At 44.2% G+C, this 14,193-nt stretch overlaps 5 protein-coding genes across 5 annotated transcripts; 1 reads left to right on the top strand and 4 right to left on the bottom strand.

Annotated features, from left to right (window-relative positions):
* Positions 1 to 4: 4 nt before the first annotated feature.
* Positions 5 to 2,029, bottom strand: SAPINGB_P004879 (uncharacterized protein; the record flags this gene model as incomplete). The annotated part of the gene is made up of 1 exon (XM_031999594.1): positions 5 to 2,029. One exon carries the CDS (start codon positions 2,027 to 2,029, stop codon positions 5 to 7), a length of 2,025 nt encoding a protein of 674 aa, XP_031855485.1.
* A 255-nt stretch (positions 2,030 to 2,284) lies between these two features.
* Positions 2,285 to 4,009, bottom strand: SAPINGB_P004878 (uncharacterized protein; the record flags this gene model as incomplete). The annotated part of the gene is made up of 1 exon (XM_031999593.1): positions 2,285 to 4,009. The coding sequence occupies one exon, from the start codon at positions 4,007 to 4,009 to the stop codon at positions 2,285 to 2,287; it is 1,725 nt and encodes a 574-aa protein (XP_031855484.1).
* Positions 4,010 to 5,401: 1,392 nt separating this feature from the next.
* Positions 5,402 to 7,216, top strand: SAPINGB_P004877 (uncharacterized protein; the record flags this gene model as incomplete). The annotated part of the gene is made up of 1 exon (XM_031999592.1): positions 5,402 to 7,216. The coding sequence occupies one exon, from the start codon at positions 5,402 to 5,404 to the stop codon at positions 7,214 to 7,216; it is 1,815 nt and encodes a 604-aa protein (XP_031855483.1).
* A 110-nt stretch (positions 7,217 to 7,326) lies between these two features.
* SAPINGB_P004876 (uncharacterized protein) lies at positions 7,327 to 10,308 on the bottom strand (the record flags this gene model as incomplete). The annotated part of the gene is made up of 1 exon (XM_031999591.1): positions 7,327 to 10,308. One exon carries the CDS (start codon positions 10,306 to 10,308, stop codon positions 7,327 to 7,329), a length of 2,982 nt encoding a protein of 993 aa, XP_031855482.1.
* Positions 10,309 to 12,791: 2,483 nt separating this feature from the next.
* Positions 12,792 to 13,646, bottom strand: SAPINGB_P004875 (uncharacterized protein; the record flags this gene model as incomplete). The annotated part of the gene is made up of 3 exons (XM_031999590.1): positions 12,792 to 13,081; positions 13,193 to 13,411; positions 13,508 to 13,646. 3 exons carry the CDS (start codon positions 13,644 to 13,646, stop codon positions 12,792 to 12,794), a joined length of 648 nt encoding a protein of 215 aa, XP_031855481.1.
* Between the last annotated feature and the right edge of the window lie 547 nt (positions 13,647 to 14,193).

The following is a 14,193-nucleotide window of genomic DNA, read 5'->3' as shown; positions in this document are numbered from 1 at the left end:
AAGTCTACTTAGATCCCCACATTGCTAACATGGGGTTTGTTCCATTGGATTCTTCTGGCAGAGGAGACCGATGATAATACCGGGAAAGTCCCGAATCCTGTGTCCCAAACATTGCAGCATGTTTTTCCGCAGGAGTCAGCATGGTTATTGTGCGGGCCACATTTCTATCTTCGTCAATACTATTTCGCCTAGACCTGGGCCCGTCACTACTACCAGATCCAGGCGAAAACACGCGCACACCAAGCCCAGGGGAAACAGGCACAGCCATCACACCAAGCGTAGCCAAACTACTAGTGCTTGCACTACGTGACAACCGTGGTTTTGGAGGTAGCACGGTGACGGTAGATAATGATGCTGGCGATTGGGTTGAGCCTAGCGAAGACAAGGTTCGGGTGGGGAGCGGCGGACAGAGCTTGTTTGGGTGTTGTTTATTTGTAGACAAGACTCCGAGTGGGCCGTAGGATTTGCGAGAGCGGCGCCGGTCGTATTCTCCATACCAATCCGTTGTTAATGATGATGGTGGTGGTGATGATGATGATTTTGTTGTTGTTATATCTGGTTGTAGCCGATTGTTATTTCTTTTGGTGACTGGCGCGTTCTGCTTGGTGCCAGAATTAGTTGCGTCGCCGTAAAGGGTTGCCGCTGCTGCCGCAACAGCAGCTACAGCCGCCGACGAAATCATGCGACCAAGCGACATGCGTTTGGACTCGACTGATTTCGGTTCCATTTCTGGAGAAAAAGACAGCAGAGAACTCGCATGGTTCTCGGTTACTGTCTCCTGATCCTTTTCGAGTTCGTCGCCCACAACAGTCGTACTGCTTTCTGTGAAACTCGCGCACCTGCTCACTGAATAAACGGGCTCCTGCGATGTGAAAGGAGATGCACGTTGAGCAGCCACGGCGGCCAGCACCTGCTCGTCCAGCGAGTATACAGGTAGCAAGGACCTAGGTGTGGTCGTGTCGTGGAGTCCTGGGAGGGCCGTTGAGTTGGTTGATTGAGCAACTCCAACGGTATCCGGGAAGTCGTCCAAGATATTGTCTAGGGTAGATGAGGACGAGGAAAACTCTGGGGTATAAGCGCCAGTAGAGCAAGTCTCTAGATTCAACATGTGGTTATGTTTAGGAGACGAGCATGCCTCAATATCGGAGAGCGTAGGCGAGGGGTAGTCATGAAGAAATAGCGGCGAAGAAGGGCCTGGGGTAGAGATTGGGGAAGTACATAAAGAACGCGAAAGAGGAGAAGATGGTGAAACACACAAGGAAGTTTCGGTTGTGGCTCTGGTGAATGGTTTAGGGGGTGAGTTGAGCGGGAACCCAAATGGGTCTTCCACGGCGGGTTCTAGGGTAGCTGTGCGACGAGATGGGAGGCTTTTGCGGATTCTAGGAGCCTCTGATTGCTGTTGGGTCGACATGATTTCCTCATATTGGCGCACCAGCATGCTTGTCATTTCGGATGAAGATTCACTGACTACTCGAGTCTGCGGCATTTGTCTTGAGCGGAGCCGGTGCGAGCGCGTTACAGGTTGTTCTTCTGCAGGATCGTCTTCATAGACAATTTGAAAGCTACATATTTTGGCAAATAAATTATCGAGAGTACGGATTTCCTCTGTATCAGACTCTGGAAGCTCTATGCGCCAGAACTTTCGGGGGACCGGTTGCGGGAGTAAGTATTGGGCACGCGCGATGCGCCAGACTCGGGTTCTGGGGAGAATGGGGTGCGCAAACTCACTACCGCAGCGCACATACGCAATAGTTTGGCCAAGCAATTGGTAGACAGAAAACCGACCACGGGCTACAACGAACATTGCTGACTGGGTTAGTAGCATAGAGCTAATTCGCGGACACTCGTCGTGCGGGGTGTTTGCAGCAATGGCTGCAGGGACCGGGTATTTATAGAGAACAGCGAGCGGAGTGTCGAAAAGAAAGACAGTATCATCGTCATCTGAGGGTGGAAGCTGAGGGACAGAATCAGAGGAGTCTTCTGGGACATTCTTTGTGGTCTTTTCGTTCCGCGCTGGCGGATCAGACATGGTTTGTTTATGGTTTGTTTACGGGATGGATGGAAGTAAACAAATGGTGGAGGGGAGGATTTTTTGATGTTTGGATTATAAAAATAATAAAAATAAAAAATAAAAAATAAATTTAAATAGAGGAAATGTAGAGTCACGTGCTGCGATTTGGAATGGAGAGACTTCCAGGGCAATGCAAGACAATCAGGCACGCACGGCTTTTTATTTATTTATTTTTTTTGGCATAAAAACAACCGGAACACCACGAGGATCCGATCAAGTATTGCCCATGGCCAGCTGGACAATCAGATAGACGTTGAGAACTGCAATGAATAGCCAGACCATGTACCCGAAAATCATTACGAACCAGCCGTTAGTGTAGTTGACGCGCAGCGGTTCTGGTTCTTCAGTCTCTGTGACTGTAAATCTTTTAGACTCTTTAGACTTTTTGGACTCTTTAGAAAATGTTGGTTCCAGTGTTGAGCTATTGGGCAAAGACGACGGACCTGCATCGCTCTTAGTGATCCCAAGATCCTGCAAAGGAATACAATTTTGCGGGACCTGTGCCGGCTTCTTGGGATTGACCTCGACGCACATGACGGAGGGCTTGCAGGTAAAGTACACTAGGGGGAAAACAAGAAAGGGCAGCAAAATGGAGAGCGCAGTTTGGGAAGCGTTGAGAACCTGAGATAAACCCTTACGTCCAACAGCGGCAGTGACAATAAGACATGGGACTACTGCAATAGTGCGTGTGATAAGTCTTCGGATCCAAGTCTTTTTAATGTTCCAATTGAGGTAACCTTCGGAAACAATCTGGCCAGCAACTGTACACACAATACCTGCAGATTGGCCGGAAAGCAGGAGAGCAACCATAAAGAGGGTAGCAGCACCTTTGGAAATGAGCTCCTTAAGAGAATCGTAGATAGAAAAGAGATCAGCAGTGTTTGTGGAGTCGTTGTTGTAAAGGGTAGCACCCGAGACAATGAGGATGGCAGAGTTTACAAAAAACGCAAAAGTACATAGTGACACAGCCAGCTCGACAGTACTGTACTTGAGAGAATAGTTGATGGCTTCGACACTAGGTTTATAGTTGTCAAAATCTTCAGAAGTGTAATTTTCAGGGACATTACCCAAACGCACATCCTTGTCGATAACGCGGGGCTTAACGATGGAAGAACCAAGGTAAAGCGAATGGGGCATGACAGTTGCACCAAGAATACCACAGGATGCATACATGGCACCGCTTTCAAGAAGATGGTGTGATGGCAGGTAGCCGCGGAAAACATCAGCGGCTGGGGTTGGAGGCATCTGCTTGAGCTGAATAGCAAAACAAATTGCAACACCGACCACTAGTGCGGCAACGCCGTACTCAAAGTATCGGATTATACGGATAGACTGCTCACTGCGGTAGGCCATCAGGACGATAAGGACGTCAAGGATGGTGATGATGACGCCGACAATAAGTGGGATGTGCATGAGGATGTTTAAAGCCACAGCAGTACCGACGACTTCTGCGATATCAGTAGCAATAATTGCAGCTTCAGCGAGGACGTAAAGAATGAGGTTAAGCCAACGGGGGAACTGTTCCTTTGAGATTTGGGCAAGGTCGCGGCCAGAGACAGTACCAAGGCGGATGGCAAGAGACTGGAGGAAGATGGCGAGGCAGTTAGAGAAGAAGATAACAAAGAGCAAATGGAAGCGGAACTGGGCGCCAGCTTGGACGTCGGTAGAGTAGTTACCTGGGTCGATATAAGAGGTACAGATAAAGGCACTACCACCAGCAAAAGTCAAGTACTTTTTGAACATGGCCATTGACTGGGACGTTGGAAATTTGCGCATGGACCATGCCAGTTTCTGCATGGCACGCTGCCAGCGGGTTGGAGGTGGAGCATAGTTGGGAGCGGTTGGAGTTGGCGCAGTTCGTGGCGGGTCGTTTAGGGTTTGTTGGAGGGTATCGGATGTTCCTGCCAAGGCCTGGGCAGCCGTTTGCTGGTTAGACATTGTTGGAGGGAAGTTTTGATAAAAAATTTTGATAAACTTATAAAAAAAAAAAAAAAAAAAAAGGAACTAAGATATACAGAGTATATTTATATAATAAATCTATATTCAAACATAGAATATAGATTATATATATATATATATATATATATATATAAAGAAAAAAACAGAAAACCTCGTTTTCAGACTTCTTAAAAAGTTCCGAAGACGGTCGACTTTTCGTGGGGGGTTTTAATGGTTACACGGTGGAAAGTTTTTTAGTACAAAAAAAAAATAAAAATTTTATGCTGCCTATTTTTATTTTTTATTTTTTTTTTGAGGGGATGGAAGCACAAAATAAGAACGTACTCACTCAGGTACCGGCCATAAAAATAAACAAACGATGCGGGTACCGGAGAAACACGAAGAGCAAGATGGGTGAAGTTTTGTGCCTTGCAGTGCACTGGAGAAATACCCAAGAAATGGGATTTCAAAATTATATCATTTATATATAAATGAAAGAAATGAAAGAAATGAAAGAAACGAAGTCAGTTCTTTTTTTTTTTTTTTTGAATTATCTCAATATTGGACTAAAATATTTAAGCCTTTGCATCTGCAAAGCTTTTTTTTTTAAGAAAAAATTTTTTTTCTTTAATTGAGCTTATGGAAAATTCAAAAGAGGTCTTTGAAGAATGATGGAAACTTCACAGATACATGGCAGTCAAGGCCGGCAGTCGGTCGTTCAGGTACCCCATACTGTAAATATAATTGAGTCGACATTATTATTTTTAGAAGAAAGAAACTATATAATTCAACTTTTTTTTTTAAATCAAATATGAAAAACAAGGGAAATATATGAAGAAAAAAAAGAAGAAAAAGAAATAAGATATTTTCATATGGGTCATTAAGAAATTATTGTCAAAGCCGCTATTAAAAAATAAATATATTTATATATATATTCAAACTAAATCAAAAACAACTGGCAAATGGATGTGCTGTTTGAATATCGTGGTAAATAGAACGATAATTGGGTTCTTAACTGATAAAAGATTTTTTTTAGTAAATTGACATCTAGAATAATAATAACAATTAAATTAATCATATCATATATGATTAATATGATTATCTTTAACAAAAAAAATTAAATTTAATCAAGTAACTTATACTCAAATTCAAGTCTGCCCTCATCTCCGCGCTGATATCCTCAACTTCTGGATCACCAAAAAAAAAAAAAAAAAAAACGCTTTGGTCACGTGTCTAATTGAAAATTTTTGTCCCGCAAATCGCCCTCCACCACTCCTCCGCACTTTTCGTATTGGCCGAATTTTCCCTCTACCGCCACCACCATCACCATCACCACCACCACCACCACCACCAACATCACCATCTCCATCTCCATCCACCCAACTGCCCGCTATGATTGCAGCTACGTCTTACCGTCGCGCAGCCGCAGGACCCTTCAAGTCCATTACTCGTCGCTCGTTTGTCTCATCCGCCAAATTACTCAATGGTGCAACTACTGACGAAATTAAGGTCCCCATTGCTGCACTTAACCCTCGCACAGTTACTAGTGATCCAACCATTCAAAACTTTTTCAAGTATACCTGGGGCACTTGGCTCCACAACGACGCTGCTGAAAAGGTCAAGCGTGAGACTCCCTTTAACGTCCTTGGTCTGGTCGAAGTCCTCAACTCTGTTCTTGAACCTGCTGACCCTGCTACCCCCATTGAAATTAAAACGGTGGCATCGCTTTCAGAAGGCAAACACCACAAGGTCTACAAAATCGATGTCGCCCACGTTAAACAGGCCCCAGGAGCAACCCCACAACCTGTCAACCAATATGTCCTTCGTATCCCCTACCCAGGCCTCGGCTCTCATACCTATCTCTCTGAGCGTCTCAAGTCTGAGGTTGCTACCATGGATTTTGTTCAGCGTGCTCTTGTCGATACTGGCAAGGTCTCTTTCCACGTTCCCAAGGTCCTTGCATGGGCCACTAACCCCAAGAAAACCCCAGTCGAAGCCCAGTTTATTCTTGAAGAACACGTTGACGGTGCTGGAGCATTGATGCGCTGGTGGGAACCTGGATCCCACGACATTGCTGCTAAGCAACGTATCCTCCAGCCCATTGTCAATGCCTACGCTGGTCTTGTTTCCCATGTCAACTTCTCCAAGTACGGTTCTCTTTACTTTACCGAAGACGTGGAGTCAAGTCTCCAAAACGATCTCTTTGTGGCCGATCAAGACTCTGTCCCCAAGGATCTTCTCGACCGTTACCGTATTGGACCTACCACCGAGGCCCAGTTTTGGAAAAACTCGCTCCCAGCATCTTCCCCACTCCGTGGACCCTTTAACGACCCCATGGACTACATCAAGGCTACTGGCTCCGTTCTGGTCGAAGGTATCAAAAAGTCTCTCGAGTCTTACAGCGATCCTGCTATTGTCGCACACCTTAAGAAGCAGCTTGCCACAGCTGAACGTTACGCCAATGTGGCCCCACAGCTTCTTCTCGAATCCGAGCTTGACCCTGCTCTCTTTAGCGCCCGTATGGCTCATCCTGATTTGAACCCACTCAGTTTCCTGACTGATGCTAAGGCTCCTGAAGACTTGCCTACCGCCACCACCACTCTCATTGACTGGGAATCAACTGCCATCAAACCCTTTTTGCTCCATGGAACTCCCTTTTTCGCCCGCCATGACGGCCTCAAGATCTTCTCACTCGAAGAAATCCCTGACTATGAAAAATTGTCAGCCCAAGACAAGTATTCAGTCAACCACTTCCTTGCCCTTACTCAAAACCAGTTCTCCTTCGAGTACATGCTCATGCAAGCCTCCGAGCTCGGCAAATCTGCTCCAGGACTTATTAACGCTTTTGCTCCAGTCAATAAGCGCCGTGAGCGTCCTATCCATACTGCCCAGACAAAGGCTGTGGCTGACCCCACCGGCACCTCTCCTGAGTACTTGGACCTGGATGAGGATCTGATCCAACTGTCCCAAGACTGGGAGCAGCTTCGTGTTGGTAGACCTTCCCCTGTTACCTTCACTCAAGCCCAACTTGAAGAGCATGCAAAGGATTTCGCAGAGTACTCGCGCGAGATTGTTAAAAACCCCTTCATTGGCTCTAAAGGCTGGATCCCACAAGACTTGTTTGAACGTCTGTTGGGCGATGGCACCATTGTCAGACGTGATGATAACAACTACGACATCAACTACAAGTGGGAACTCAACAATTAACTCATGGAAAACTTCTTTTGTATATAGCTAAAAAAAAAACATTTATATAAATCCTACATATTAAAAAAAAAATAAAATCAAAATCAAAATAAAACAATAACAACTTTACATTACTTGGTATTGACCTGGGGACGACCAACAAGCACATCCGAAATACGAGCCATGTCGTACCAAAAGCTCTTTTTGGGTCTACGTTCAGAATGCTCCGTCTCAAAATCCCAAAGCTGCGACACACTGGAAAACACCAGTTTGGACGAACGAATGCCAACAACCACGGCCGAATCGTTTTGCTCCGTTACAGGCAGCTCACGTGTGTTTTGATTGTCTTCAATAAATTTGCATGCCTGAATGGCAAATCGAGTTGCGCGCACGCGGTCCAGCGGCGACGGGTTACCGCCCTGCTGCACGTGTCCAGGGATGGCTGTGCGTGCTTCGAAACGGCCCTTTGCTTCGTCACGGATAATGTTGACGATAATTTCTGTTGAAAAGGTGTTGGATGACCGCTCGTTCCGCAAAATCAGCTTACCTGCACGGTTGCGACCTTGGTCATTCTCAAAGCAGTCCTTAATGTAATCAATGTCTGACTCCAATTGGCGCAGACTAATACCCTCCTCCGGGAGGTAAATGGCATGCGCCCCAGTAACAAGACCCGCGTATGCTGTAATGTAGCCAGAGTTACCACCCTGAACTTCTACAACGAAAACTCTGCGCCGCGAAGCACTCGCAGACTGTTTAATCACGTCACAGTACTCCACAAGTGCATTGAGACAGGTGTCAGTACCGAGAGAATACTCAGTGCCGGGGACATTGTTGGAAATGGTGGCAGGGATACACACCATGGGGATTCGGAACGCCGGGTAAGCTGTTCTTGCCTGTTGGAGTTGGTGCAGCGAAGCAAAACCTTCGTAGCCGCCCACAATAATAAGCCCATCAAACTTGTACTTTTGAAAGTAGTAGGCAATCATACCAATATCGCATTCCGGAAGAGTACGGTTTGTGCCAATTTCCGAGCCGCCGCGCATGATCCATTCCTCAACCTCAAGCCAGTCCAAGTCACGCACAGATTCGTGGCGGGCCAGACCGCTGAAACCATTATGGATGGCGTAAGGGCGGTGGCCGCGTGAGTAGCAGTATGCAGCCATGGCACGGATGGAACTATTCATACCACCAGCAGGTGCACCCACATTGATGATGGCAATGTTGAGTGGAGTTTCGGCTGGGTTGCGAACGTCATGTTTGTCTGCAGAGTTGATAGTCATAAAATTTGTCCAGTTTTCGGAAAACTCTGGGTTGCGTAGAGACATTGCCTTGTCAAAGTCTTTGTTCTTGATTGCAGTAGCAACCGACTTTGTCAGAGCGACAGATTCCATCAAATCACGGCGCACAATCTTGTTTTCAGTAATACCAATCATGGGCGAAGGAGAGTCTGGGGTGGCCGAGAGAATAGCATCAACAGCGTCGACACCTTGGAGCGTAGCCAAGAGACGGTCAAAGGCTACAGCATTACCACCACGTTGAACATGACCGAGGGTGGTAACACGAGTATCGAGGCCAAGCTTAACAAGAACGTCCTTGACATTGTCAGAGCTAATAGGGTTGAGCTCTGTGTCGATGGCACCTTCAGCCACAATAACAATTGTCTTGCGCTTTCCAAAGTCGCGATGACGCTTGACAACCTTGCACATATTGTGTTGCCACTCATCAGGGGCAGGAGGACGTTCTGGGATAAAGACAAAGTCTGCGCCGGTAGCAATGCCAGCCATAAGAGCGAGCCAGCCACAGTGACGGCCCATGACCTCAATGACAAATGCACGGGAGTGGGACTGGGCTGTTGCATCAATATAGTCGACAGACTGGCAAATACGCTCGAGAGAAGAAAATGCACCAATGGTTGCATCAGTAGTAGCCATATCATTATCAATAGAGCCGACAGTACCACAAATGTAAAGATTCTTGTGTTTTTCAGCTTCTTCTTGAGTAACAACGCCGTCTGTGACTAGTTCTTGAATAAGAGAAGGCCATTCTTCACGGAAAGTATCAGCACCGGTAAGCGAGCCATCACCGCCACAAACAATGAGAGCATCAATTCCATTTTTAATCATATTGCGTGCGGCAGCCAGACGGCCGTAGCGTTCACGAAAGGTAGCGCAACGAGCCGTACCAATATTTGTTCCTCCAATGGCAAGCCATCCGCGGACATCGTCCCAAGTCATGGGCTTGATAAGATCACCACCCTTGACGAGACCATCGTATCCTTCAAAAACTGCGTAAACATCGCAGCCACGGTGAATGGCGGTACGGACAACAGCACGCACACAGGCATTCATACCTGGGGCATCACCACCAGAGGTCATGACTGCGATTTTCTTACGCTCGAGAGAGCCAAATGAAGAGGGTTTCCCCGGTTCGCCGAGAGCCGTTGCACCGGGGAGTCTCCCCCCGTGAGGAGTGGAAGCACCAGATACAGAGCTTGAACCTTGAGGATTTGAGCCTCTTGTTGAGATGAATCCCGGGTCTACGACGGAGAATGGGTTTTTGCGGAGTGTGAAGCCAATGGCGTTGCCAACGGGGTCGATTGCAAAGACTTCAATGGGGGAGACCTCGTTAGGTCTAAGTTGGATATAGGGTTTGACATCTGGGAGAATTGGGAAAGAGTCGAGAATGTTAAGGAGGCTATCCATATCGTGGGTCTCAAAGATGAGAAGACAAGTAACTGAGCGCCAATCATTGTCCTTTTCTGGGCCGTCTAGAAAGGCTCGGGCCTTGTCCAGGGATTGGGAAGCTGTGGGGCCAGTTGCGGAGAGTCTAATTTTGAGAGTAATTCCTGAGTCTTCTGAAGCGTCCTTGTGTCCGTACTCGGGTTCCGGGAGGAGGTTGAGCCAAGACTCGGCAATGGAGTCAATGGCATGGGCGGCACTCAGAAATCTTTCAATGGTAAGATCTGGGTCACCGCGAGAATATGAATGGATTTTAGTAAAGCCGAATTGTTGGTAGAATGCGACAGTACGGTGGTAGATAGTTTCGTCTGATGTTGCAATGGACAAACTGGAGATGCCATTGAGGAGTTTTGGGTTTGGATTTGGCACAGCCATTGTGAAAGGATGAAGAGAATGAGAAGAATGAGAAGAATGAGAAGAATGGGAGGCCAGTAGATGAGTGAGGATGGGATAAGATGGAGAATATTTACGAGGGTTTGCGATTTAAAATAAAATTGTAAAAAATAAAAAAATAAAAAAATAAAAAAATAAGAATATTATAGAAAAAGGTAGAAAGAAAGAAAGAAAGAAAGAAAGAAAGAAAGAAAGAAAGAAAGAAAGAAAGAAGAAGAAAAGAAGAAAAGAAAATGGGGAGATAAGGAGGAGTATTTATATTTATTATAATTATTATATTGTTATAATAATTATTTTTATTACTGTGAATGGCTGTACAGACTGTAACCGGTGTGTATAGCGGCGGTGATAACTTAAAAAAAAAAAAAAAAAAAAAAAAAAAAAAAAAAAAAAGAAGGCCATTTTTATTATGGAATAAAACAAATTAATCACACACAAAGCCTACAATTTCCACTACAAGCCAAGGGAACAATCTGTCGAAGGTCCCGAACGGTACATCTTAAAAAGGGGGCATTGACGATAAGTATATAAGCATTAATTGTTATAAAAGACCCGGAGACTCGTGTCATGGCTTCTCCTTTCCTTTCCTTTTCATTCTATCTTTTTTTTTTCTTTCTCTCTCAAATTTATGTTGAATTCCTTACCAGAGATTTTCAAGTAACCATCCACCGCCACCACCACCACCACCACCACCAGCCTAGCAGAATAGCCGGAAGATCGTCAAACGTCTGCATAGCCGTGGTGGGGGAACCTTTTTTTTTTTTATTTTTGGTTGTCATTGTCATTGCTGTAGATGTCAACCAGTCATTTTGACATGTAAGACACTTGTAATGGTGATGGTTGTAAAAGAAGTTAAAAACTTTGAAGATTTCTTCTTTTCCTTTTCCTTTTCCTTTTCCTTTTCCTTTTCCTTTTCCTTTTCCTTTTCCTTTTTTTTATTTTTTTTTGTATGTGTGTATATATATATATGCCCATTTTTCTACGAGAAAGTCAGGTACCGAGTACCGGGTTCCGGGTTTGTTTTTTTGTTTGTCCGATACTTCAATCTGCGCGTTTTACATGTTTACTATTTCAATTGGTTGCATCAAAGGCCATATAATAGAAGACATACAATAACTATATATAATAAGCCATATTGTTACACTTGAAAGAAAGAAAAACATAAAAATAAAAAAAAGTGGTCTTATCAATTGTTATTATTGTTGTTGCTGCTTCTAATACTATTGATACTACTACTACTGTTGATACTATTGATACTATTGATACTACTAGTGTTGATTCTGATGCTGCCACGAGTGCCACTGCCTAGCCAGGCACGTCAACTTTGACTGGATGGCCGCTGCTAAACCCCCTCCTATTGTAGTCGCAGTGCTGCAAATGGCCCACTTTAACCCGCGTGGCACTTATGCGGCTTCTGTGTGGAGAAGTACAAAAAAAATAAATGAATAAATAAATAAATGCATTCATCTGAATTCGAACAAGGCCCTTAAAAAATAAACTTTGGTCTGAAATTTTTATAATATTTCTTCAACAAAAAAAAAAAGAAAAAGCTGGTATTATGCTATATATATATATATATATATGGCATAATACCAGCTTTTTCTTTTATATATATATATATATTGTTAAACTAAAGTTTACGCTGTTGAAAAAAAAAATGTTGGTGGATTCATTTATAGCAGAAGCGGACCAAGGATAGAATAGACTCATAGGTAAAGGGCCATAGAAAAGACTGAGGAAAATTATAACAAAGTCCAGTATGGTCCATCAGAGTTGCCAAGTCTAGGTATTATTAGATCAGAACTCAAACTTTCAGTACCAATTTTAAACTGTATAATCGATATATCGTTAGTTAGTTAGTTAGTTATAACTAACTAATTAGTTAATTAGGTAAAAAAAAAAAAAAGAGCAAGAGTCAATAACAGATTAAAGACAACATGTATCTTTTTTTTTTATCATAGACAGAGCTTCAATGTTTGCTAGGTGTATGTCGGAACCCTAACCTCACCCTGCACAGTGTGATTAAGGCACCGGCGTAACCACGGGCTACACTAGAGCTCAGCAACCATTGCGCTACATTCTGTAGCACTAACAATGGCATGCCTTCAGCATCAAAATAGTGAAGAACTCCCCGTCAAAACACGCCACTTCTCAATACTCTTCATCAAGTCTAAACTAGTTAAACCAGTATCATCATGAATATCCATAATTCATCCAAGGTTATGAGTGTGTTATGCAGAGTAAATAATAATAACCATTACCGGTCAGGCACCACCGGGACAGCAAAACCGCAATAAAATCTATCCCGGACTCCCGCCACATTTATTAAAGTGGCTATCTAACAATATAAATATATAAAAAAAACTAAACTGACAATAGCTCATAAAGAACCTTGCACAGTTCAAGGTACCAATGTCAGTCAGATCATTAGAGTCCATATAAGATCTATTTCCAGTTCTAGCACTTTATTGTTTCTTGGTCTTAACACCGTCAGAGACTTTTAGATAAAGGTCACGATCAACGTTTGCTTTGAAATAAGCAGCCTCAATGTCAAGGTACCAAATATCCATTTTTTTTCTCCCTAGCAGCAATCGAAAGTACAAGACAAAGGCTTTCTTAAAAGAAAACAGGTAAAGTGGTATCATAATAGCCACAGTCTTTGATCTGACAATGGTCACAAGTAACAAGGCGCGCTTGGTATATATATCTACGTTTCCAAACTTTTCGTACTTGATTGAGAACTTCCACGTTGCTTCTAACAGGGCAACGCTTCTTGACCTTTTCACTTTTCTCCGTGTACCATTTATCTTATAACTTCAATCCGCTTGTTGTGCTTGGCAGAAGCAAAATGCCTCTTTAAACGTACGTGGAATTGAAAGCAGTCTGATCAGAACAGTAATAAGCTGCTTGGAACATGACTTCCCAGGACCAAAAGAACTTGCAGTGTTGATAGCAAATATACCATCAACACCGCCGGTGCTACTGTCTATTGGTTCTTCACTTTCAAACCCAACAAATATAGGATGTAAAAATTGTGTGTCATCACTAATATACATAGTAGCAGCAGCAGAATCAAGACCTTTTCCTTATGGAAGAGAAAAACTATTATGGCCAGAGACACTTACCTGCGGTTTACCCGCCTTGCGTGCTTAGAGGAACTCTTCAGATAGTGTCCAATAACCAGGGTAATATCTGTATGTCAGCGTGTCGTCTGACAAAGGTATCACTTGCGAAAAGCCATCCGGGACTTGGGCCAACAAAAAGGCCTGGCGCCCTGGGTATTGTTGTTTGGAATCAAGTGCAAAATATTTCACCAGCATGTCGGCGCGAGGTCCGGCAATCTAAAGTCATAGAGCTGGTTAGGCTCCAAGACAGGTTGGTCGTCTCCTCCTGAGGTCTGCGGGACTGTAATGTTCTGAGCACCGGGTTGTGCACTTGTGTGTGTTGCTGTTCTTGGACACAACTTGGTGGGGCAGAACGAGCCAATATTAGAGTTGACGGTATCCGCTCCAAGCAGGCACTCGCAAAATCTCGCGCATTCCGGGTCAGTCTTGCAAAATCCTGTTCTTACAGTGAGGAGGCAAAAGGGAAACTCTCACAGTTTCCCGTGGTTCTCAGTCCATCAGGGTATACAGCATTGTCGCAAATCGGCAACACAATACATTGATATTATACTTGCCTTTGATAGTATTTATACTTATGCTGACATTTTACTAAGGCCCCGCTCGGGCACGTACTAGTACCCTGTTGAAGACTTACAGGCCAACAACTATGATAAAGGATATTTATAGAGATTAAAGAATAGAATCAAATCATTAATGAAAACAAGGTGAAATAACGAGAAAGGTTCAGTCTTTGATTTCAATG

The sequence above is a fragment of the Magnusiomyces paraingens genome (genome assembly GCF_902498895.1).
Source record: "Magnusiomyces paraingens strain CBS 517.90 genome assembly, contig: contig4, whole genome shotgun sequence".
Classification (NCBI taxonomy): domain Eukaryota; kingdom Fungi; phylum Ascomycota; class Dipodascomycetes; order Dipodascales; family Dipodascaceae; genus Magnusiomyces; species Magnusiomyces paraingens.
The sequence above is the reverse complement of the archived record's forward strand: the minus strand, read 5'-3'. Positions and strand labels throughout refer to the sequence as shown.